Below are 25,694 nucleotides of genomic sequence, written 5' to 3' on the forward strand. Positions count from 1 at the left end.
AAAATTAAGTCTTAAATCGCTTGGAGGGACTCTTAAATTCAATACTCAGGGGTCTGGAGCAGAGTCAAAATACAAGCACTTTACAGCACATTTACAGTATAAATCTAAATAGACTGTACTGAACAAATGCAACCTCATCAGACATAGTATTACTTTCTAATAATGTATTCAAGCCTGGAATAACCTGCAGTAAGGAGGTCCGTTTAAAACCTCCGTAGGCCAAAATAGGAATTCGCAGAATTAAACAAAAAGGCATAACTGTTCCTATCATCATTTTTATGCAAAATGTTACTTGGCTCCGTGATAAAAGCACAATATACATGCTTGAGGATTATACAAAGAAGGCAAAATCATATTTAAAAGCTTTAGAAACAGGAGGTCTTAAACATCTAAGCATATATTTTACCTGCCAAATCAAATTGTAGACAGGATATTCAACCTTTGTTTCTTTATAATGCATTTAATACTTGTTTCTTTACAGGGTTTGTACAAAGTCAATAATGTAGTCCATGAATATATATATGGATACTCCATCTACGGAGGCCTGCGCTACGGTGCCAAGCACGAGTAAACACAGCTCAACTAGGCACCAGCGGATTTAACTGTGTTCCCACTTGCCTGCAACATGTCCATGCTACAAACACGTTGAGTCAGGCAGTGCCCTTCCTGTTTTGGTTGAGGCTCCTGCACCGTTCAAATCAAATCATATCCTGAGATGCAAGTTTGTTTTTTCCTCTCCGAAGTCGTTTAGGACGAAGGATCCTTCCATGCAGCCCTTACGGGCGTTCATGCTCCATTCAGTGGCACACACGTGGCTGTGATGGCCTCTGTCAGACTTACTAAGTCTGCCTTACTACCAGGGATTTATTATCCACTTAAATGTGCAGCTTTAAATTAAAAATAAAAAGCTGACTTGACCTACATTGAATCATTTAGTAGTGTGCGTTTAAGTGCGGCGTTTAAGCTTTAATGCCTTGTCCACCTCCAACTGTCAGTTGCTGGAGCCCAAAGAAGCTCTCAGGTGATGTAAAAACTTTTTGGAAAAAAAATATTATTAAAAAAAAAAAAAAAAAAAAAAAAAAAAAGAGAAGAAAAGTGCTTTTTCACTATATGAGAAATAGCAAAGCCAGGAACATCTTTCGAGCAATTTACAAGAGTACCTGTCTTATTGGCTCACTGATCTCATCTCTGTATTGTATTTGCGGGCTAGAGTAGAAAGAAAGTCGGCAAAGTGAAGTTACTCTCTTGGCTGGAACCGTACCTATTTTAATTATTTTAGACCCAAGTGCAGCTTTTGACACAGTAGACCATGCCACTTTAATCAACGGTCTTACAATATGGGATGGCATCAAGGATGCTGCATTTAGTTGGTTTTATTCTTACCCTTCAGATATAATCTATTTGGTCACTATAAGTAATTACTTATCCTCAAACAACTCCCATTACTTGTGGTGTACAGCAAGGTTCAATTTTAAGTTCAATTTTATTTTCTATACATGCTCCCATTTGGTCAAAACCTCCAACGCCACTACGTCTCTTTTCATTGGTACGCAGACGACACACGGATATACCTTCCCTTGAGACCCGATGACCCAAGAAGTCTAGCTGCTATTTTAGACTGCCTTAGTGATATCAACTTTTGGATGGGACACAATTTTCATCAACTCAATAACTCAAAATGCGAATTTATTATAATCAATCCACCAAACCGTATCTATTAACGTAAAGTCCACTGCCAGAAACTTAGTAGTACTATTTGACTCTAAGCTTAAGCGCTTCTGAGTCTGGCCACAAAATACGTAGAAGAAATGTTGGGCCTCGCAGCCTTAGATCCTCGGGTGGGCCCCTCTGGCTGTTCCAAAGTCGAGGCTCAAAACTAAGGGTGACTGTGCTTTTGCCTTCAGGGCCCCCGCGGGTTTGGAACGACTTGCCAGAGATAAAGCTCGCCGAATCAGTAATCGCTTTTAAGTCACTTCTTAAGACTCATATTTACAAACTGGCTTTTATGTGACATCGTCTACTTACCGTTTTATCTTTGTTGTTATTATTTTAGTTTATTTTTACTTAGTTTGTTCCTATCGTATCGATTGGTTTTTATTGTTTCATCTATTGAACTGTTTTATCAGGGTTTGACTTTTACCTTACTTTGTCTTCCTTTGTTGGGCCTCACCGTTAAGCGTTCTGTTGGTTTACTGCCTTGATTTGTCTGTCAAAGCACTTTGCAAACTCTGTTTTTAAAAAGCTGCAATATAAGTAACATTTATTATTATTATTATTATTACCTTTCCTCTCCTTCCATTGCCTCCATCTTGGTCTTCCCACTGCCAGTCCACTCCTCTCACAACCCGGCCACCAGTGAAGATCCCTCTGGCTGTGATTTTCTTTGACTTACGACGTGACTCCAAAAGAACTCTATTCAGATGAAAAACAAAGAAAATTATTTGCATCTGGGTTAAACTCAAAACGCTTATTTGACACTATCATAGATTTCAACAGCAGGTGTTTACAAGGGCTCTGTTTACATGGATCAATTGAAAAAAAAAAACATCACTATAATGCTGCTTGCTGTCTAGATAAGCCTAAGCAATGAAGAGGTAATAGCAATTAATAGCTGAGCTTTAACCATTAAACAAGTGTGAGCCGTGGCGGTAGACACGACAGCTGGACAGTGACGGTCTAACCAATGCAAACCACTTGTGGCCTCTAGCCACTCCCTCTCCGGCAGTTAGTGACAGAATCTAATGTGGTGTAACAAAACACCCCACTACGCTGCCGGAGCAGTTTGAGCTGGGGAGACCTCCAGCACCCATTGTGCATTATGCAATGTCTGTCTCGGGGGAAATGAAGTCGTACTCAGTTGAAAAGGCTGCCAGCTGTTGGGCCATGTGTTCATTTACTAAATGACGGTATTTGGCTGAAATAGGCCTGAAATGCATGAAGCGTCATCACAGTACTGACAAGTCTTTGCAATAACACAATTAAATGTAAGTTGTGGAATTTAGCAAGTGTGCCAACTCACAATCAGGTCAAAATGATACATTTAAAGAATTTAAATCAAATCAGGGGCTGATTTGATTGCATGTTCAAATACACGTTAACATTAATCTCTGTGTAGAGCACCTTTAAAGAAAAGGAAAGCTGCCTTCAACAATTTGACTTGATCTTGTCTGCACATGAATTAATTGTTAACTAGGATTCTACTTTCCACACATCAAGCCGAAAACATTGTTTCCACTAGAAACTTTCTTTGTGTTTTTTTTAACCATAAGACCTGAGGGTAGATACACATCATCACATACACCAACAAACACAGTACCTCATGGGGGAATGGTATTGTGCGCAGATCCCTTAGTCTGATTACCACTGATCGTCCCCTAGTTCAAAGTTTGCCCAAACTGTAACACAGGTTGTGTGCCATTGTCCTGACCAAAATCTAAAAATAATTAGCATTTTGTTTTGGTAAACATTTAGTTAGTCCACAACAATGCTATCGAATGTCTGGCTGACAATGTCAACACTTCCTGAGGAAGCGTGAAAGTAAACCTACCACTGTCTTCACAGCATAACCACTTCACACTAAAATGTATTTATTGTCATAAAATGTGCTGAGTTCCTATAAAATAGTAGTTTTACACCTCTACACTAAGTGAAAGCAATAGGGCTCCCGCTGTGACAATGCCATCTGAGTGACAGAACTTGACTGCAGGCAAATGTTGATAAATAAAAATAGTAAGCACAAGGGCGTACTGTAGCATCCTGCTGGGACTAAATGACATGAAAACACTGATCTTTTCAAGTTTAGTGTTACTCTTTATATTATTACATGATTGGTAACTTCTGAGACAGTTATTACATATGTGTAAGTGCATAATGATGTAGTTTCCATTTCCTCTGTTCCTTAGATGCAATTACAATGCTTTCTGCAGAGACAAAGATCTACATTTTTAAATTGAAAAGTCAGTTGCGAAACAGACTTTTCAATCAATATGATGTTATGTTTCTCGAGCATGCAGCCTTCTTGAGGAATAAATACAAGAAAGAAAAACAATCTGGGAAATCTACTCAAATAAATTCTATGAACAGAAAGCGTTGTATTGATGTAATTTTTTACAAACGTATGACTGGATCTTAAAACGAGGCTGAGTTGTTGCCTGGCAACTGAGGGCTGGGAGCATAGAGATAGATCCTGTCTGCCTGAGAGGCAGGGTGCACAAAAGACCTCTCAAATGTCACACACACACACACACACACACACACACACACACACACACACACACACACACACACACACACACACACACACAGAATGCATGCAACATAAGGCAAACTAAAGGAGAATAGGGGGAGGGCCACCCATCACAATGAAGTGCATGGATTACCTGGCTACCTTGTATCTATCATATATCAATAGTGGGTCTAAGGTGAGGCACAACACTGACAAATGTTGGGTTGGCTAACCTCTCACTGCCTGGGGTGGTGATCCTGTAGAAGCGGTGTCTCAGGTGATGCTTGTCTCCATGGTAACAGGTTGTGCAAAGGTCGTAATTGGTGCACTCAGCACATTTCCAGCGAATACCAATGATGGGCTGTTGGCGGCAGGTGTCACACATGGTTCCGTCATGCTTGATGCCTGAGGAGGGGCAGTATTAGTCAACAGTAAAAAGAAAAATGTAGGTTGTATTGTGTAGGACATTGCATACGTTTAAATATATGACTGGAAAAACTTTTCCACATTTTTCTATGAACAACATTTATACTATGCAAATAAAGTATTCAATGTGCAATCTGAATGCTATGATTTGACATAATTGTGCACACAATGACACTTATTCCACATATTCCTCGTACACATTACCGATATATTTTAGGGCTAAATTCATGCTCACAAAATCCCACACATGTAAATGACTCATTTTGGTGTTAAGGGTATAAATCACATCTTTTCTAGATGTGGTTGATAGTTCAGGCTCATGTTAAGAACCACCAAAAACCTCTTCTGCTCCTCATCACAGGTGATAACATACGGTCAAAAGGATGCACGCTGAAATCATTGTCACTGTGTTGGCATTAAATACTATGATAAATACGGGGAGATAAAGCAAAAAAAGATATGGTTAAACGGTATTTGAAGTGGCAATATCACATATTTTCATTCAAATAAATGAATTTTAAGTCACCATTTCCAAAGGAGGTAACACAACTAGGATTGAACCTGTGGCCCACTGATGAAAGTATTGCAATATGCATATACTTTCAGTCTTACAAACTGGATTCCTGTATTACAGTTTTTCTCCAAATTATATACACAAAAAGGAGATATGCATACCTGTGCTAAACTCAAAGCACAATCATATCGTTTCCCCTCAAATATAAAATCTAAATCAACCAGGACTGAAATAGGAAGATGTCTACATCCTACTGACATACTTTAATATAATGTGTAGTATAAAATCACATATGCTTGACTCTGAACGTGCATATCCTGCGCATATCTCCCACAGCTTGTTTGAGCATCTTGACTAGTGCTGCCTGTGACATACATCTGTTCAGACAGGATGTATTTAAATACTTTGTATTTTTAAACATAGGAGTCGTTGGAGCCCAGCAGGCGTTGTCTGCGTTCAACACAGAGAACAATGCTTCCGAGAATTGTATAAGTTTCTTCAACGACCCAACTACTTTGAATGGCAGAGACCTTTACCTTCCTACCATAATGTAGCCAATATATCCATTACAGCAACAACTTTGGATCGGTTTCTCATTTCCTGCACCCAATATATAGGTTACATACAAAAAAAGGACAAGTATATGTCATGATGTTGCATCGAGACACCAGTTTGAAAGTGCTGGCAAACAAAATGCAAAGTGTAAAGTATAGTTACCTGTCGGAGCACTGTCTAGTATCCTCACGTCGTAGGCGCCAGAACAACGGTAGTTCGCTGCCGTCCCGTTATCCCAGACAACAACCACCTCCTCTGGACTTTCAAAACTCCTGACGGTGCCAACATGTCCCTCTCCGCCATCCTGTTTCCCCCACTTCCAGTCGGGTCCGCGGACCACTCTGGCTCCAACTCCCTCCATCATCGCTCGGTTGTTCCTGCCGGTGGTCATTTTGTATTTGTTGCAAACAGCACAAGGGTTTATAATAATAAAGTCGGCAGTCTTTTTGCTTGCCAGCAGCCGGTGGCCCGGTGGACAGTTTCCCCTCAAAATGCAAGTGCGAGCAAGTCCCAACAGGAAAGAGACAGGAACAATCCACAAAGCAAGCCTGCTAGCCGAGTTAGCTTCCTAAGGAGGCTGCTGGAGCCTCCTAGAACACTACCCCCTACGAGCTAACGTTGACAAAGAGAAGGAGAAACTAATACACGTTAGCCCAAACGCCTATTAAGTCGCCACATCGCTAGCGTAGACAGATCTGAGTGCCCAGCAGGCTGTCTGTCTCTCCTCCACTCCACACACAAGAATGCCACCTCTTCAACTTAGCAAGCTAGCGAGCCGAGTTAGCTAGCTATCGCAATGCTAGCAGGATAAACGTCTCCCGTTGAGGTGGATGTAGTTCCGTGTTCGGTGGTTTGCTTATCCTTTATCGTTCTTGTTTGTCGAGCCGGAAGAAAAAATCCATCCACGACGTTCCCTGTGTCAACCAGAGAGGGTTCCCTGGAGTCAACTCAGAATAAACGCGTCGCCATTATTGTCAATCATCGTTCAGACGAGCAACAACTAGCCACGGAGGTGAACGACAAAGCCCGAAGACGCGAGGCTTGGGAAAAAAAACAAGCACGAGTCCAGCGCGCATGCGCATATGCAACGTGCGATCCCATTCCCAGTTCTGTTTATGGAGACGCAACATAATCTCAGTATATTACAGCCATAATGGTGAAGATACAGACAGATATTTTACATTTCATTTAGCTGACGTTTTTATCCAAAGCGACTTACAATAACTAGTACAAACTCAGAACAACAAGAATCAAGAAAGTACAATGTATTCAATAAAGTTAAACTACAAAGTAAGTGCAATTTAAGTGCTATTGATGTGAATGGTCTAATAAATGTTTTTTTTTTTTAATTTCAACAATAATTTCAACTAACCCACCTGTCCTAATGTAGCATATATGTAACCAGACACACACACACACCACACACACACACACACACACACACACACACACACACACACACACACACACACACACACATCAAAGTTTTAATTGATTTTGTGTTACAAAATATATGTTTTTTATTGTTATTTACATAGAAAATATGCATATATGTTGTCTATGCATGGGAACATATAGTACATAAACCAACATTGATGAATTAATCAATACATACGAAAAACTGAATAGTCTCTTGCATCCACTCGTACATTGTTTACTGCACTTTGGATTTATAGTGGTAACATTACAGCTCTCTGAGCTAATGGCAGCTGACAATAATTCAAATACTCTGAATATAGTTAATAATTGTTGTGTTATATTAACTGCCATATTGAATGATCACTGTATTTGAAAAAAAGAGTGTATTATTTGATCACGATCAACAATTTGTAACTTGACGTCTGTAATATTTCCAGTGGCACACTAAAAGTCCACATATACACAATAATTATCAATACAGACATCAATAAGTACTTCAGGGATGTTACAATGATTTGAAGCACGTTTGCTGTATAGCCAGTGTCTCCAGAGTCCAAAAGGTGAGGTCGACAAGATCAATTGTATGTTTACCTATAATCACTATCAACAAAAATGTGCAAAAAAGAATGTGTTAATTCCATTCAAATGTTTTTTTTTCAACTGATATCAGACTCACCGGATACGGTACATGCTTTTATCTGATAATACAAAACATGAACTGCTTTTTAAATCAGATAAACCTACAGTGTGCCACGTGACCCAGTTTTTCACTGCATTATGTAAGTATTACGCAGCACTTTACTTGGTAAAATGCACCATATAAACCCAATGTGAACAAAAACACAACGAGGCCTTAAACATAGACTTTAACTCCGGGCCCTTCTCGCCTTTAGATAAGGTTAGAATACAGGTGTTGCTTTAAGGTGCCAATTATTTCTGTTTATAATGGTGCATACGGTATCAACAAACACCTTCTCGGTTAATTACATTACCACTAGCTAATTGCCACATGGTGAACCTCGTGGTTGGGCCCTGTGGGTCATAGTCCCCGGGGCAGAGATGCCTGATTTGTTAATCCACTTCAGGAAATCCCTGATAAATTTTCAGACGCTGAAGTTATTCAATGACGATCAGGCTTTCTTCTGAAAATATCTATTTCATTGTCTTTTGGTCTGAGAGTTATATACCCCACTGGCACCGAATGGGACGTTGCAAGGCTGGTGCAGAAATCGCAGAGCCCTGCAAGCTGCACTTCCCCTTTTCCGGCGGCAGGGGGCGACAAACCGCCTGCCTTAAAGCCGGCCAAAGAGCGCCACCGCTCGCCGATACATATATGTATGTATCTCTCCACCTCAGGTCCCCTTGACTGTCTCCTTCACAGAGGGCTCGCCGGCAGACTCAGCCGACGCTGGCCGCTGTCCTCGCAAGTACGGGTTGGAAAACAGGGACCTTGCAATGATCTCGCTGGACTTCAATTTCAACATTTGGACGCGGGACCTGTCACACTATCTGGAAAATCAAGTGAAAGTCGGGCTGTTCGGATCGGGAGTGGGATTGTCTCTGGTGCTGGGCTTTAGCGCAGCGTACACCTGCTACTATCTGCTCTCGGTAGCGAAGGTAAGCGACGTTCACGTTACGGTTAGGGAGCCCGTATGAAACGGAGGAGCATCATCATCATCATCATCATCATTATCATCATCATCATCCTCATCCGCACCACCGCCAGGCGACCGGTGCATTTGCTGATGGAGGTTTTCAATAAGGTTGCATCTGTCCACCGGTGTGCTAATGTTACACGCCTGCACACACGTGTGTGTGTGTGTGTGTGTGTGTGTGTGTGTGTGTGTGTGTGTGTGTGTGTGTGTGTGTGCGTGTGCGTGCGTGTGCGTGTGTGTGTATGTGTGTCGGGCAGACACAAGTTAAATCATCAGCTTATTTAACGTTTCCCGGAACTCGTGTCATCCACATCCACGTGCAGCACTTATGTAACTGCATACACAAAAAAAATCAATGCATAGATGCGACAGTCACAGTTAGATGTCAGCCGAGCTCGTCTAACGTGCACATGACCGGCTACTGTGTGGCAGCTGGAAACGCCGGGTTGAAGGATTTCTGCAGCGTTGCCATCATTCCTTTGATGGCGGGCGGTAGCCAGCTGTTGGTTCTATGTAATGATAAATACACGTTTAATACGTTTATTATGCATGAGTTAAAATTAGAATATGCATCATGAATAGAGGGGGAACAATGAATAATAGCAAACGTTAATCTGGTTGAATCCCCCCCGCCCCGCCACCCCTCCCCAAAACATCCTCCAGTGACTGAAAACAAAAGAGTTCACTTGGCTATTAGACCAAATGACGCAGCCATGACGCGTTATTGTGCAGGCCTGACGTTTATTGTCAGTGTGTTGAAGTGGAATAGAGACCTCAAATGCAGGTTCATGCGGGTCATGTGTGTTATAGTAAATTAGTCATGCCCTCATTGTAATCCTGTTCTTAATCACCTTTGAATTCAAGTCATTTTGTTTCATTTGAATGTTTTGCAACTCTACATCAGAATATGTGAGGTTTAGTTTGGATACAATAATGCAACAAGTTGGATTTTTTTCTACAAAAATATGATGTAACAAAACATGACTCAGCTAAAAGATGCTTTATCACAGTGATTGATCTGCTGTCGTGTTAACACCCCACTTTAATGAATCCCTGTGGTAAAAAGTAAAGAAGACACCTTTTTCTTCTTCTTTTTTTAACCTGTTTTCGCACTTTAATCCCCTGTCTTTCGCAGAAGCCACAGCTCATCTCCGGGGGTAAGAAGTTCTACCACTTTCTGAGGGAGCAATGTCCGGTTGTGTCAGAGACCTACTACCCCACCTTCTGGTGCTGGGAGAGCCGCATCCAGACTCTCCTGAGGCCCTTTGTCACGGCTAAACCCGGGGTCGTCTACAGAAAGTAGGTCCTCACTGTTTCATCAGCAGAAACGCATCACCTGGTTAATATATGTACATATTATCAGCATCAGTAAAAGAGGTCATAGAGATAAGTGTAAAGGCCATAAATTAGAAAGTTCACCTCTGACATGGTGCGACACGTGTGCATTTATAAATGACAGCTGACTTGTTCTGGTATTCTTGAGTAATTAAATGCCACTGCAGAAATGTTTCATGCCCACAGCGAAAATCTCTAGGAATTAGCTCGGTCACTGAGAATCTACCATTGTACATTTCCTGAATCTGCTTTACCAGTTTCATAAACTGGGAAACAAATCCCAGTGTTGTTCTTAGCCGAGGGCTCAGAGGAGAAAGAACTCTTTTGTGCCGCGATGCTGCTGCCCTGCCCGCCCCTTGATAATGTGCATTCTGTCCAAGATTAATTGCCACTGCATTCCTTGCCCCCTGCGCACATAGAGGAGATTACAATGAATGAAGAAAGCCTTATTTTCCATTATTACTGTTAACTACTTGTTTATTAATAGTACATTATCACATACTGTCTTTAATGTATTCAGACATTCCCTAGTTTCCATAGCCATGCTTTTTGGCCAGCTGTGTGTGTGTGTGTGTGTCTATATTATACATTGTGCATGTATTCTGCAATAGGATCTTGAGTTGTTTGTCAGACAGTAATCAGGGTTGGAAAAACAAAAAACAAAATCCTAAATTGATGCTTTTGCTTTGTTCGGCCTTAAGGCAGAAACCCAACCTAAACATAGAAATTAAAACTTTTAAAAAACATTTAAAAAAAAATGATTTCAAATTTAAACATTTGATCATTCAGAAGTTGACACATTGTATCGTGATTATTGACGTAGTCTTAGTTCTTAAATATGCAGTTTAATTATTAGTCTCATCATTTGTCCGTCCCAATAACATTCACACTGCCTCAGCTTACGCTCTCCTCGGTCAAGGAGAGAAAAACTCCCATAATGCATCCCAGTCCAACTGTCTATTATCAAACGGGGGCAACAGTCATTCAAGTTAATATCACATGTTCTTTGGGGACAACAGGGCATAATGAAGTTACCCAAGGTTAACCCAAGGACGGACACTGTGAAAACTGTCCAATTGGTCGTTGGCTGCCGAAGGTGAAACTCCACTCATCTCATTGGCCGAGCGGAGCGTTAGCACCAGGTGCCCTCTCACATTGTGCGCTGTTCACTTGTTCACTTGTGGATCGGCCCTCGCTGATGTTAAAATCGAGCTTAAGATGCATATTTCATGGCGGTTCTGTAATTCCATGCGGATGCCTTTACAGCCAACCGGCCAGGTTGACTCACTGCCTGCTGTGTGTGTGTGTGTGCAGTGGAAGTTTTTAAACGCACTAGCACCGGGGCTGAATGACCTCATCTGCCTGGCTGGGGTTGTATAGTCCAGAAATTGATCGACCATAAGAACCCACTGGTGCAGTGCCCTCCTCCTTATCTTAACTTGCTGTGCTGCTGACAGCTGCGAGTGGGCGTTCTACTCGCATATCAATTCCCCCTGTTGGGAAGTGCTTGTGATGGATACAATGAAGTGGTCACTTTACCTGGAGCTGAACAGAAAACATGAATTATAAAAAACAGATCATTTTAACGACCATCCTGTGAGGCGATCTTGCCAATGTGTTGTCCTGCGTGTTTTGCGAGACACATGAACGGTTCCGTAGAGATACGGGCGGAAAGATAATATCCAGTGAGATGGCCGTTTGCTGAGTTGCGTGTCTCGCTTGTCTCTGCAGTGAGCTCATCAAGGGAGAAGATGGAGGACAGATCTCTCTGGATTGGTTTGACAACGACAACAGCCTCTCTCACCCCGACCCGGCCTCCAGGCCCACGGTCCTCCTCCTCCCGGGTCTGACCGGCACCAGCCGAGAGTCCTACATCCTGCACATGGTCCAGCAGAGCCGGGATCTGGGCTATAGGTGGGTGGTCTTGGCTGAGGTCCAGCACTGAGCATACATTCAGGGCACCGACTCACACGACGCTCTAATTTGCCACACAGATATTTTGTCCAATCGAAACCAGAATACCTCTGCAGTCGGACCGGTATTGATTCAAACGACAGACGTGACACCTGGCTTTGCGGTGACTTTGTAACTTTTATGTAATGCGTGCCAGGGGCTCAGAGTTATTTCAGGCCGAAGTGCACAAATAAAGCGTTCAGCTAAGCTCTGCGTCAAGAGTTTCTTTTGTAAATCGCCAAACGTAGCACAAGCTCGAAGAGTTGCAGAGGGAGGCAGTTTCCCCGCCGGCCTCTTTCTCGCCCCTCCAATAGACCCGTTCCCTGCACTCATTCTTTCACCCAGATTCAGGAAGGAAGGCATGGCAAACTCAGCATCTTCCACCCTTCACCCCTGTCTGTGTAGCTTAATGAATTACAGCTTATCCCAGTATACAAGCTTTGCAGCTTAGCCCAGGCCAGCTTCCGAGTTCATGCCGCACACACACACACACACACACACACACACACACACACACCTCCAAGTCCTCTTGCCCAACACTCCATTTAGCCCCACCCTGCTGCTGAGTTACACCGACCGAAACAGCGGGTCTGGCTCCAGGTTATGGATGAGGGGAGGGGATGCTGATGCCTTTGCTGCACAGTACAGACAGAATGCTCTTCACACAGCTGTGCCTTCCTGCACATCTCATCATATTTCCACTTCAGTTTCTTTTTTTTTAAAGTAAGGAACATTTGTTTGAAGGAATTTGTGCCTCCGTGCTCCTTTGAGCATGAAAGTTGATTACTTGCAGCGACAACAAAAAAAACTACGAGAGCATGTTTTTCTTCCTTGGAAAAATGTTCATCATTAATTAGCCTGCTAATCATTGATCAACTGGTACCTTTGTCTATAATGACATAAAATTGAGATAAATGCCCATCATAATTTCTTGTTTTGTGCAACCAAGAGTCAAAAACCCAAAGATGTTAATTTCACATTTTTACTTAACAAAAGTAAAACAGAAAACACTCGACCAACGGATTAGTCATTTCAACTCTATTTCAACTTCTTTCAGTGACAGTCAATAAATAGATGAAGTGATTAAAGGAATCATTCAGAAGACTATAATTATGTTTAACATGACATGTTTTGTGTTTTTCAGATGCGTGGTATTCAACAACAGAGGGGTTTCCGGTGAAACACTGCTGGTAGGAATCTCAACGTGTGTCATTTCATTTCTCCGTTTGCCTCGTCCATTTAGGAAGGACTGGCACGTGCGTGGGATAAAAAAAGGACTGTTGAGGACAGTTGGTTTCCCCATTTGTCAGGATGACAGCCTCGCTGTCCTTGTCATTGCTTCAGCCAGCACAGAGCCGATCTATTCCACATGTGTCACAAACATGTGTCACACAGCCCACAGGGAACCCTAAGCGGATGCTGCACAGAAAGTGTTGTTGCACACCGGGGATTAAGTTGCAGACAGATACTGTGTTTTTAATACCGATCCACAGAAATATGACCTATCTGTCCTCTTACAGCCCGGTATATTTAGCCAACAAAATGGACCAATGCTCTGATGTCACAAAGCGTGCCTGTGTTTTATGGCTCAACCTCATCTTTGGAACAGAGGCACGCTCTTTATGGACGACTGTATCACCCTGATCTAATCATACCATGACTACCATACAGACGTCTCATTCATTGCACGAATGAGGTCTCAGTACGGGCAGGCATTGCCCACAATCCATCTAATGTTCCTCTCGGTGTGTGTGTACATCTGAATCAGTGGCTCATCTGTGGCTTGCTGTTGTCTTCGTCGTCCCAGCTGCAACAAGACAAAAGGGTTCAAATTAAACATATATTCAAGGTCATATCCAAAATGTAGTTGGCTGGGAAAAAACTACAAATTTAAACTCTCTGACCTCGGCACTGTACCAAGTGGTGGTGGTGGCAAGACAGGGATGTTCTCCCTCATTTCACTTGGGAATTGTGCTCTTCTATGCAAATGATGTAGCATTTGTACGCCTCTGTGAGTGTGTTCTCTGTGCCCAGTTAGTGTGAATATCATCCATTGTTAAAATAGACCAGGGCTTTGGTTCAGAAGGGCTCGCTGTGTGAAAGATGCCCCCTGCCGCAAAAGACTGCCTTGAGCGCTAGTGCCCTATTTCTATACCTCGTAAAAAGCCCATTACATTACACTTTACAGTGGAGTAGCTTTGCAGCGTAAATATTAGTGCTATATATACTTTTTAAATATCTTATATGTTATCAATTTGTAAGTTTAGCTGTTTCACTGTAGAGTTCAAAAGTTGTGCAGGCCGAATAAAGGCACCTCAAGAGAGCAATAGTTGGATTTACTTTGCCTGTGTATGTGTTTGAATCTTAATGAAAGGCCTTTCAAAGCTGAGGAGTCAACAGCATCCTGAGGAATTGGACTTGTTAAAGAGGCTCTTTAGAGTTCAAGCTCGTTTGTTAATGTGCAGCTACCTGCCCGGCCTGACAAACTGTTTCAGGTTGAAAGGGATTTGACCCCTTTGTAGAACAGTGTTCATCTGTATCATAGCCTGAATGAATCATAACGATAACGTAGTGTTCAAGATGAGCTGTGAAATCAGAGCTTTGCTACATTAGAGACTGACTTAAACCCTTTGTTGGCCTGTAAAAAAAAAAAAAGACAATTTAATTTATATACAGTAGCCAATAGAGTTCTCAGCATGTTTTGAACGGGCACTGCACTAGTAGACATAATAGTATGCATTACCAAATGTATAATTACTGTTTGCATTCAAAGGTGGTACAGTGAATCACATTGGCTGCTTTGGACTGCAACTAATGATTATTTTCATCCCGTCTTCCTCCAAATACCTTGTTTTGTCCAACCAACCGTCCAAAACCCAAAGATATTCAGTTTTCTTTGTAAAACAGCTAACATGTTAGAGCAGTGGTTCTCAACTTTTTTTCAGTGGTACCCCATGTGAAATATTTTTCAAATATAGATAAATAAAGTACTCCCTCATCTGTGCAAAGCATTTTTGGTTGACGAAAAATGTAGTACTGTGCCACCAGTGTCTGATTTAATATAGAAAATATACAATTTTGAACTTACACTTTTTGGGGATTTAATATTTGTTTTTAGAGAATTTTTGAATGGATGCTAATTTGAAATATATATATTTTTAATTTCACGTACCCCCTGTAGTGCCATCACGTACCCCCAGGGGTACACATACCCCCATTTGAGAACCACTGTGTTAGAGGACAGATCACATCAATCAGCCCTCAACACACACACACACACACACACACACACACACACACACACACACACACACACACACACACACACACACAGACACACCTAATGGGATTGTAACCCATAATCCATGGCATATGAGGCCAGTGTTTCATCCATCAGGCCGCTGGTGCAGCCGCTGGAGAACCAATCTGCACAAGACGGTGTTTAGTGGTGGTAACATTGACACTGTAACCTTCAAGCCTTTGTTGTGGACAGGAAGAGTTCAGCTTCCTGTCCACAAGCTGAAATCTGTGCAGGTTCCCTCAATCTCTCAGGATTCAGGGAATCCTGAAAGAGGTCAGTCCTGCCTGATGTTCTGTTTGTGCTTATCCTACAGACTAATTACTTAATCTCTAAAACCTTAGACAAAAGTAAAAAAAAGAAAGGGCTTGGTGGAATAGGGAGGCCGAGGAGCCTGCTATTTTTCTCACATTATCTGTCTCGTTTACCACTCTCAGGATATAGTGTCAGTTTCAGCAAATACAACAAAAAGTTAGTTTTTACTCAAGTTACTTACTGGTTCTTTAAGCACTTCAATGATTATATTACTAAACTAATGCTTTTATCTGAAGTTGGATCTGCCTTATATATCATATGGATTGAATTCTGCAGAGCATATTACATTACTGGACAGCACCAGCAGATGACTGATCTTCTCCATAGATAAACGGACTCTATAGGTCCACTTCCTTTGCTGCTCTCTCTCTCCTTGAAAATAACAACGGCCCTAATGTGACGCAGGGACACTGTGTCGACATATTCAGCTGTTAACTCTTTGTGTAAATGTCTGTGTGTCTCACATGTTTACTGTATGATATAGGTATACAGTATCTTCTTTTTTACTGTTTTGGTTTCTTAATATTCACCCAATAAGGTCCAAAAGCATACTGCAACAAGTTAATGCAATATTCATTGCAGTCCTTATTATTTCATTTTATGTTATAATTTCCCCTTCTGGGTGAGAAAGTCTAGCTTTCCTGCCCCAACGTAAACCCCACATCTGAACAGGGACCTGCACATCAGCCATAGATTATGAATATGAAGTTTATATCATCATTCTTTTGTGTTTCTAATATTACCACAAGCCACATTATCGTCACCACAACCACTTCCATCATCCCATTATCACCACCAGTATCCGTTGCACTGTATCTATATTTGCATTGTCATGGAAATGCTGATAGCCTGTTCGATCAAATTTGAAAACAAGAAAAAAGTGACTCTATTGTCTTCCCGCTCAGACCCCGAGGACCTACTGTGCGGCCAACACTGAGGATCTGGAGACTGTTATTGAGCACATCCAGAGGACAAACGAGGACGCTCCAATCATGGCTGCCGGAGTATCAATGGGCGGGTAATGAAGCCACTCACGACCAGCTGACTGAACATTTCTGTACACTGCTAACAGATCTCCGAATGTGACTTAAATGTTTCATTTCAGACCTGTCTTGCACAGCCGCAAGACAGGTCTGAAATGGAACATGTTCCAATCCCCCTTTTTACCAACCTGTCCCTCCCTCTCGCCCTCTCTCCGTATTCAGGATGATGCTGGCCAACTACTTGGGGCGCAAGGGCCGGAAGACCTGTCTGAAGGGGGTCATCGTCTTCTCAGCGGGCTGGGATGTATTTGAGTGCACCGCTTCCCTGGAAAAACCCCTGGACCGCTTCCTCTTCAACTCCTACCTCACCAGCTGCCTACAAGCCTCTGTGCACAGGTCAGCCGGGGTCGGAGCAGGATTAACGCGGTTTGCTAACTCACCGCTGGTGTTGCAGGAGCCTGAATAACTGGGTTTTAACGTGTTTGTTTTTCTTGTGTTCAATGAAATGCCACTCTGTGCTGTACTGTGTGCATGTGTGACAATACAAGTTGATTTACATTTTACACATATCGTCACCTTCCTAAAATAATGGCCCAAGTCATTTTTTCGGGTTTTTCAGAAAACACAAACAACTTGACTAAATGCAATTGTGGTGCACAAGCTGCCTCTAGACACTGCACAGCAGGCATACTGTAATAACGGTCAAATTATGTTATGATTACTAATATTATGTTCGAGTGAGATTTTCATTGACAAAAATGCTAACTAAATTGCTAGCTTAAATGCTAGCTTCAAAATGCCATCTTGAAAAGCTTGTAAAATTGCTTATGTCACATTGTCTTTTGACTTAGGCAAAATAAAATGGCCTAAGTCACACTCTTGACAGACCGTTACACTACAGGGGTAGAATCACATGATCTGTTCAACTGAGGATGTAGGCGACCAGTATCAAGAGGAGATGATTTAGGCAAGAAAATATTTATTTTCAAAAAATGATTATTTTATTATTGTTATTTTAGGAAGGTGACGATATTTGAAAAGCCTGGTAACATTTAGCAACCATAAAACCTACAATATCTTTCAATTTGTGCATTAAAGGGATAGTTCACGCCAAAATAGTATACATATTGTTGTCGCAGTGTCATGTAGGAACTATTTTCTACATGAAACTGCTCACAACAAGGTCTTTGGATAAGGGGTGCAGACTTCTCTGAATTCCACAGTCTAGATTCCTAATTATATTTTTGATGTGAACTGTCCCTTTAACGTGGGCATGATGTAAATGCACAGTAATGCTTTCGTAAGACCACTTTGAAAGCTGAGCGTGATTGTTGTTTCATTATGCCGTTACAACCTTGTCAGCATTTTTGAGGGACATTTTCAGCTGCAAATCATTTCACCTGACAGAAGCCAGTGACCGTTTTATTTTTAATCTCCCCTGCAGACACAGACCAGTGCTTGAAAAGTGTTACGATATCGATCATGTCATGAAGGTCGGGTTTTTTTTTGTGATATTTGACCATAAATAAGTATCTAATTAAATGAAGTAGCCAAAATGTAGTTTATTTACTTGCTCCCTCCCTGCAGGCAAAGACCATTCGAGAGTTTGATGAGAGGTTCACCTCCATAATGTTTGGTTATCCCACCAATGACGACTACTACCATGATGCCAGTCCTGTCCACAAGCTGAAATCGGTGCAGGTGCCAATGCTTTGTCTGAATGCTGCTGATGATGTCTTTTCCCCGTCTCACGGTGAGTCCCAGCCACCTCAGATTTTCTGTACACTCCGACTTTACTTACTAACGCCGCCAACATGGTGACGTGAAGAATGAGAATCTAGTCCGTGGAGAAGAAAACAGGACCTGAGTCCTGTGTTTCCTTTGCAGCCATTCCAGTGGAGGCCGTGAAGCAGAATCCCAACCTGGCGCTGCTCATTACCTGTCACGGCGGCCATATTGGTTTCCTCGAGGGCCTGTGGCCTCGCCAGAGCACTTACATGGACCGAGTCTTCAAGCAGTTTACTAAGGCGGTCATCGAACAAGGCAGCGGACTCCAAGACCTCTCCTGATAAAAACACTTAACAAAGTGGTCCGCTAGTTTTACTTCCTCTCTCGTATGCCTTTCTTCCTTCCTTTAATCTTTTCTTTCTTTTTTGCCATCCATCTTTCCTTGCTACCTTCCATCCTTTATTCCTTCCATTTATAATTAAATTCTTCCTTGTCTTTCTTTTGTACTTCCTTCCTTCCTTCATCCATTCCTTTGATATTTTCCCCCTTTTCCAAACTTGCCCTTCATTCCTACTTTCTGCATTCCATACATCCTTTATTCCTTCCCTCCCCACCTAACCCTGTTCTACCTGTTTCCTTCCTTCCATTGACTTTCTTTAATCTTTACCCTCCATCCTTCTGTTCCATTCTTCCTCCCCCACAAGCAAAAATAAGCATGTCTCTCTCATTTTAAGGGCACATCTTATAGAGTGCAGCATTTGTGTTGCATTCAACATCCATTTATTTATTCCTTACAGTTAACGAGTCATTGTATGTAATAATGCTGTAAGTGGTATGCTTATTAGAAAAAGCAAGCATAGCTGTTCATGTCACTGTTGAAAAGATGAACCTGTGCCCATCACTTGCATTAGCTAGCTAACAAATTCTGCGATTACCTTGTGCAAACATTTTCTCTTGAAGCAAACACAAGTAATGTACATGAAAATCCAATCATCTTTGTTCATGAGCCTTCTGTACATCCATCAGTAGGATTTTAGCCCTCAGGGATTTTCTTTATGTACTCATGCATCCTGTGTCGATTTATTTTGTCAATCATAGTTTTTATTTTCGTGGTTTAAAGGTAGATGCTATTCACACAGCTGACGTTCTATCCTTAAAAAGCAGTTGGATGTTTTGGGGAATGCCATTTCCATGTCTAAGCTACAGCTAGCAACTGATTAGATTATTTTAGCATAAAGAGTGGAAGCAGGTGGAGTCAGCTATCTTTGCTCTATCCAAAGGTAACAACATGTTTTTAGCAGTAGACAGAGCCAAGCTAGCTGTTTCCCACTGCTTGCGGTCTTAATGCTAAGCTAAGCTAACCAGCTGCCTTATATTTAATACACTGTGCAGACATGAGAGTGGTATCTATATTCTCATCACTTTGCAAGAAAGCGAACGAGCGCGTTTCATAAAATGTCGATCTTTTCCTTCCTGTAACCTCCTGCATGCACTTTTAATTTCTCACATGCTACCTTTACGCACACCAAATAGTTATACAAATGTATAATAAGGAGAATAATTCATTAATGACAAGGAATGTGAAATTGCACTATTTTAGTTGATTTTACCATGCCTCTAATTCCTTAATGCAAAGCACTTCATTTCGTAGCATATATGAAAGTATATCCCAAAGGCAGAACAGAGCAGTATATGAGTTCCATGAGGTTTTCTTTGTGAAAATGCTGGTGGTTAGTTCTGTAAATAAGTCTGAGGGTGCTAGATACAGTGATATGAATGAAGTGATGCACATAGTAGTGTACATATTGGCTGTTTGAAGCGGCGGATGAACCTTTATGCACAGTATCGTTAATGGAACCAGGTCATTTTTCTTTTCTTTTTTTTTTCGTTTCGCCAACAATGATCAAGGGGCTGGCTACCGCTAAGAGTTGGCATTGATGAAACGATCTGATTTGACTGGCGGCCAGACTTTCAGTAATGCGCTGCATGAGGGATTCTGACTTCCTGTTCCTGTGGAATTTTGGTGTCTGTTTGTTCTGCCAGGTTGTCCATCGAGTAGCATGTGTCTTCATCGGCGTCATCATGTCCCGAACCTTAACGTCACTTCTGTAGCACAAAGGACATGTTTGTTTGTTTTCTTCCATTAGGATGCTGCATTTCATTTTGTACACGACATAAAACGAAGAGGAAAAACATCCTGTCTTAACGTGTGCAGCAATAAGATTTTAAATTTACAAAAAAAATGTCTCAGTACAGTTATCAGTATATGCACATTATCACTATGAGTGTAATATGCTGTATTTAATAAATTATTAAACAGAGTCTAGGTCCATTTGTCTGCTGTCTCAAGTGATTCCGCTTGTAATGCATTTTCTCAACAGAGTACATTGGATCGCTTGACTGACCGTGTTCTGTAGGTTAGAATAATTGACTGCAATTTCCTTTTTGTCAGCAGTTCTCTTTCATTTTTCTTTCTCTCTCTGGCTTAACTTGTATTCTGTCTTTCTTTTGTTCCCTCCCTGCTTATAACAATTGGGTTCCACCTGTGGCTAAATACTGATACTGACCCCTGAAGTCAAGGCATTTGACTCAAGTCTACCACTTGAGCTAGTACCACTTACTTGCATGCCCTGCGTGTCACTGCAGGGTCACACTCCCGCTCCTTCTCACATCACAGTCCAGGGTTTTGCTCCATGGAATCGACTCACTCCACACTCATGGGCTTAGCTGCTGATAGGATATGCATAGCTGCAGTAGTGGATGTGATGCACCAAAGGCAAACTGTAATCCCCAGCACTCCACTTTCTTTCACCCCAACCCGCCCACAATAAACCCATAGACAGATGAGCTTTAGTTTTAGTGAGATGGTTTATGGAAGCCTGAGAGTAATTAGAGTAGACTGCCAAAAGGGATGAGCGATTTACTGCTGGTTACCATCTACGAAAATTGATATTATGTGGCAGGAATCTCTCTATTATGACTGTTGTTATGTCTGCTCATGTGTAAATGAGTATACAATCATAGAGAAATAAATGCTCTTCATGTTAATGTGGATCAAAATGGTATTTCACGCTGACTTTTCATCACGTCAGTGTTAGAAAGTAGTTGCCTGAGGACTCAATAATTGAAAGAAATGTCAGAATCATCAAGAGACATTTTCTCCCCTCTTAGGATTTGTTCAAATATCAGCTGAAAGTACAAATCAGAAAATTAAATCAAGGAAACTGTACCACATGTAAAGTTACAGCATCAGTGAGAGAAGCCAAAGTCAGCCAATCTTGACATTTTGTATGGTTGAAGTCATAAAACAGTCAATTAACCATTTACCTCTTTTTAAGCATGCAAATTCTCATAAATGAACCACTTTGTGATCTAAAATCTCGTGGGCTTCCTGCACAACATCTTTCTGCTTTTCTCAAAAGAGAAATCATGAGGTGCGAGAATCAGCATACCAGCAACTCTCTTTTTTCTTGCCCTCTCTTCCTTATCCTGCCCTGACTGCGGCTGGCTGAAAATAGCCTTGTGTTATATCACACAGGGGTTGTAGGTTGATGGAGAGGGTGCTCTAATATTACTTTGGCGGAGCTGAAATAATGCTGTCCCCGGACCAGCAATGCCCCTGTTCCCTTCCAGTGAAGTCATAGCGGCCATTAAGAAGACATTTCAGCTCTTGATAACGAGAGGGTCACTGTGCAAAGTCACATCGTGGCTACAGAGGTGTTGATTTTAGGAGAGGCGACTGGGAAATGAATACGGTACTGGGATTTACTGGGATTGCATGCATGCAGTGAGAGGATTATTTAAAGATTTATATTAATGTGCTTCAACTACACTTTAGAATCCTTAGCAGGTACATTAAAGACACACCAAGATAAAAGAAATCATCAAAACAAATCCACCGACTTTACACATGAACTATTCACAATGCGTAAAATAAACTCAACTGGGACTTTCCTTGACTATGTGAATGCTATCAAAGACATTCTCCCCAACTTTGCTTTGGGAAACAGCGAGAGACCGATAACTGGCAAAAAGGGTTGCTTGTAAATGAGCACTGGAAATGAGCACTGCCTTGTTCAAGAATTGTCCGGAAAAGATATAAAAAAGTAATTGGATGAAAAAATTTACCAATCTTTTAAGAGTTAGGGGAAATAGTCTGAACTTAATTGACCAGTTTCCTTTAACCCTCTGTACCCCAGAGCAGTTGCATGGTGTTTTTTTGCTCCTGTCACATTTGACTCTCTGCTGCCTTGATTTTCACTGAAATGCCTGCAACTCTATGAAAACAACACAACCATGACTAGAAGTACAGATAACTCAAACATTTATTTTATGCTGTATAACAGTTACCAAGCATGAATCATAAATCATAAAAAATTAAAAGAAGTTACATTTCTTTGATCATTTATTTATTCATCACAATCCCTACTTACACTTCTCAATCGTATACGCCTAGACCGAAAAGGTAAATATGACCCCCTCCACTTCCTCAGGGGTCCCTAGTTCTTCTTTGTCTTCAAGGATCTGGATTGTCAGCCTCATGAGCCACGCCTGTATAGAGATATGCAAAGGACACGCACACACGCGTGCAGTCAGAGGATGCTGCTACAGTGCAACCTAGTGGCCAAATGGCATGTCCAACAACTGTGGTTGCAAAAGTACAAAGTGTTCGGGAGATACAGGTTTTGTTATTTAAGCCCTGACTTCAGTATTTGATCAAACTCTGAGGCCAGCAACAGCAGACTGTAGATCAATGTAGATCTTTATATAAGTTATGTTTACGCAGAGCAAAATAGTCAAACCTATAAAATGCGTTTTTCTACGGCTGCACTATTCCATCAAATTGACTCCATTGTGCATCATTTTATACACATTTCTCAAAAATTGAAAAAAAATACAATTGGGATCACAGATGCTATCGGGAAACTTTAGGATGTCTCCCAGAATTAAAAATAAAACTCTGTGAAAAGTATATGTGTGTACTCTATGAACATTATATATATATATATAAACATTCAAGCTAAAAAGAAAGACAAAAAAAATGAGAATGATTTTAGAAGTCATTTTATTACATTCATACATTTTCAACAACAATAGCATGGCTCTAATGTCATACGTTCACAGCCTGCAACCACAACGGTAAACATGAGGTAGATCAACCCGGACACCAAGGCTACCACTGGGCCGCACATGGTTATCAAACACATTTCAGTGAAGATTGTGTGAGCAAGTTGCATATAAAGAGTTAAATTATTAACAAGAAAGACACATTCTATGGACCATTGGAGTTTAAGTTAAAGTTTGGATCATCGGTCTTGTATTTGGACACATTTTGGGGCTCATTACATTTTTTTTCCTGACTTGTATAGTGCAAGTTTACGTTTCCTACCCTCAGTGACATTCAGCTGATCTTAGAATCATTGGTTTGGGTCTTGTGCAAAGCTTCCATGGATGGTTTTGAAGAGGACACCCCCCCGCGGTTTAGGCGAGCTCAGCATGCAATCAAATATCACACTTCAATATGATTATCAGTCCAAAATGCTTGTCAAATAAATAAGAATCCCGATGGGACCTGATTTTCATTTTCAATAAAAACACAACACAAGAACAGGAAGGGATACAGACACGTGGTTAAGGACTCATCTAGGTAGATTCTTCTGGTCTTTGCAACATAACATGAAAAGAAGAAAGACATCATGACCAAAATATACTGGCAAAAGTTACACAAGGCTAAAAAACGCATCAGTAACCCTCAGTGGTTCAGGGGATGATATAATATATTATTAATGTAAACAAAGCTTTAAACAGTACAGCAGTCAAAAATCTAATTATTTAATTTTGCTTCACTCAGATAAACAACATTTCTCCGTCTCACATTCAAATGGTTTCTTCATTCTCATTGGTCTGAAAAAAAAATTAGAGACTTGAGCACTGACTGTATGAAAAGTCACTAAAGGCATATTCTTTGGACAACCCTGTGCAGAAACATATAAAAACATTCTACTTTCAAGTATATGAAATGATCTGATCAGCTGCTTTGGACATTGTGTAACCCTTTCTTTGATTACCCTATGCATTGGGGGACAAAATATGGCAGATTGTGAGTAAATGTATGGATGGTAGCCAAGACCATTAATGTACAATTGGCCTCAGAACATTGTACCAGGAGGTGAACTCACAGTAGTCAGTAGCAGGATATTTGGCAGTGAAGAGGCGGGCTTATTAAATAGCATTAACTGACGTAATGTGATCATGCTTCAAATACCCAGTATTCAAGTCAGTAAATGCCTGAATAGAAAACATTTACAACGTTTACTTCCACGTTGCTCCGTCCGTCTGATTGGCATTCAACATTTACAGATGAGTTGTCAAAGTAGAACCCTGTGGTGAGTCAGATAAGTGTGTTTTTGGACAACAGACCTGCTTCATAGTTGTATATTCCAGCCTTAATAGAACATATAGACGTATTACATTCTTGAAAGGACACAACTTGTACTTTTCTTTAGCCGTGAATAAAGTCTTTGGATAAACACACGTGTCAGTCACTTTGAGACTAAAACCACACCCGTCAGAAAGATTATCGATTCCACGTATATATTTTTTAGAGGCACAAGAGAAAAGTCCATTTGCAGTTCAAACGATCGGGAAATCCAATAAAAGGTCAACCTCTATGTTAATATCTCTTTAATGCAGTGAGCTGACTTTCATAGTCAATGGGCTGCGTGGAGTTGGAGAGGCAGAGCCGGTGAGGAGGGACAAGGAAAGCTAAGGGAAAAGGCAAGGGGCAGTGGAGGATGTCTTTGGTGCGCAACAAAAATTAAAAAATACCGGTGATCGGAGAAAAAGCTTTCCTCCTTTAAGCGGCCTCCCTTAGATCTCCCTTTTAAAACCCTGAGATAAACATGCATGTCCAGAATGGGACATACTGCAGACAGAGTACATCTGTATGTACAAATACAACCTTCAAATAGTCACATCGTTGATCAGAGAGGGTCAATGTTTTCCCCAACGTCATTTTCAGTAGAACACAAGCTCAAGTGGAGACAATCCCAGCTACAAGAAGCAAGAGTTAAAAACACACTGGCCGTCTTCAGAGTCCGGCATAGTGCACTGTGGTAGTACAGATGAAAGGAAAGCCATATCAGGTGGCCTTGTGTCCACTTGTGGGGCACTTTGGATCTAGTGCTCCAGCACATTTCCTCTGACCTTCCATTGGAATGGCGAGAACTGTGATCGCTGGCTGGTTTGGAATCAAATCTGTCATAGTCTCTGATTGCGTTTTCTTGGT

The 25,694-nt window shown here is 41.4% G+C and overlaps 2 protein-coding genes across 2 annotated transcripts in view; one reads left to right on the forward strand and one right to left on the reverse strand.

Moving 5' to 3' along the window:
- The window catches only part of mib1 (MIB E3 ubiquitin protein ligase 1), a gene marked incomplete at its 5' end in the record, with an annotated part of 49,665 nt that extends 43,554 nt beyond the window's left edge, over positions 1-6,111 (reverse strand). Inside the window, 3 exons of the mRNA XM_079227056.1 lie at positions 2,283-2,412; positions 4,459-4,630; positions 5,883-6,111. Of these exons, the coding sequence (XP_079083182.1) occupies positions 2,283-2,412; positions 4,459-4,630; positions 5,883-6,111 (531 nt within the window). The remainder of the gene's footprint in view (positions 1-2,282; positions 2,413-4,458; positions 4,631-5,882) is intronic.
- A 2,483-nt stretch (positions 6,112-8,594) lies between these two features.
- On the forward strand, positions 8,595-18,747 carry abhd3 (abhydrolase domain containing 3, phospholipase; the record flags this gene model as incomplete). Its single annotated transcript, XM_079228749.1, has 9 exons — positions 8,595-8,756; positions 9,930-10,093; positions 11,861-12,043; positions 13,227-13,272; positions 16,601-16,713; positions 16,901-17,074; positions 18,123-18,171; positions 18,266-18,431; positions 18,566-18,747. 9 exons carry the CDS (start codon positions 8,595-8,597, stop codon positions 18,745-18,747), a joined length of 1,239 nt encoding a protein of 412 aa, XP_079084875.1.
- Between the last annotated feature and the right edge of the window lie 6,947 nt (positions 18,748-25,694).

This window comes from Taurulus bubalis (genome assembly GCF_910589615.1).
Source record: "Taurulus bubalis genome assembly, chromosome: 1".
Taxonomy (NCBI): domain Eukaryota; kingdom Metazoa; phylum Chordata; class Actinopteri; order Perciformes; family Cottidae; genus Taurulus; species Taurulus bubalis.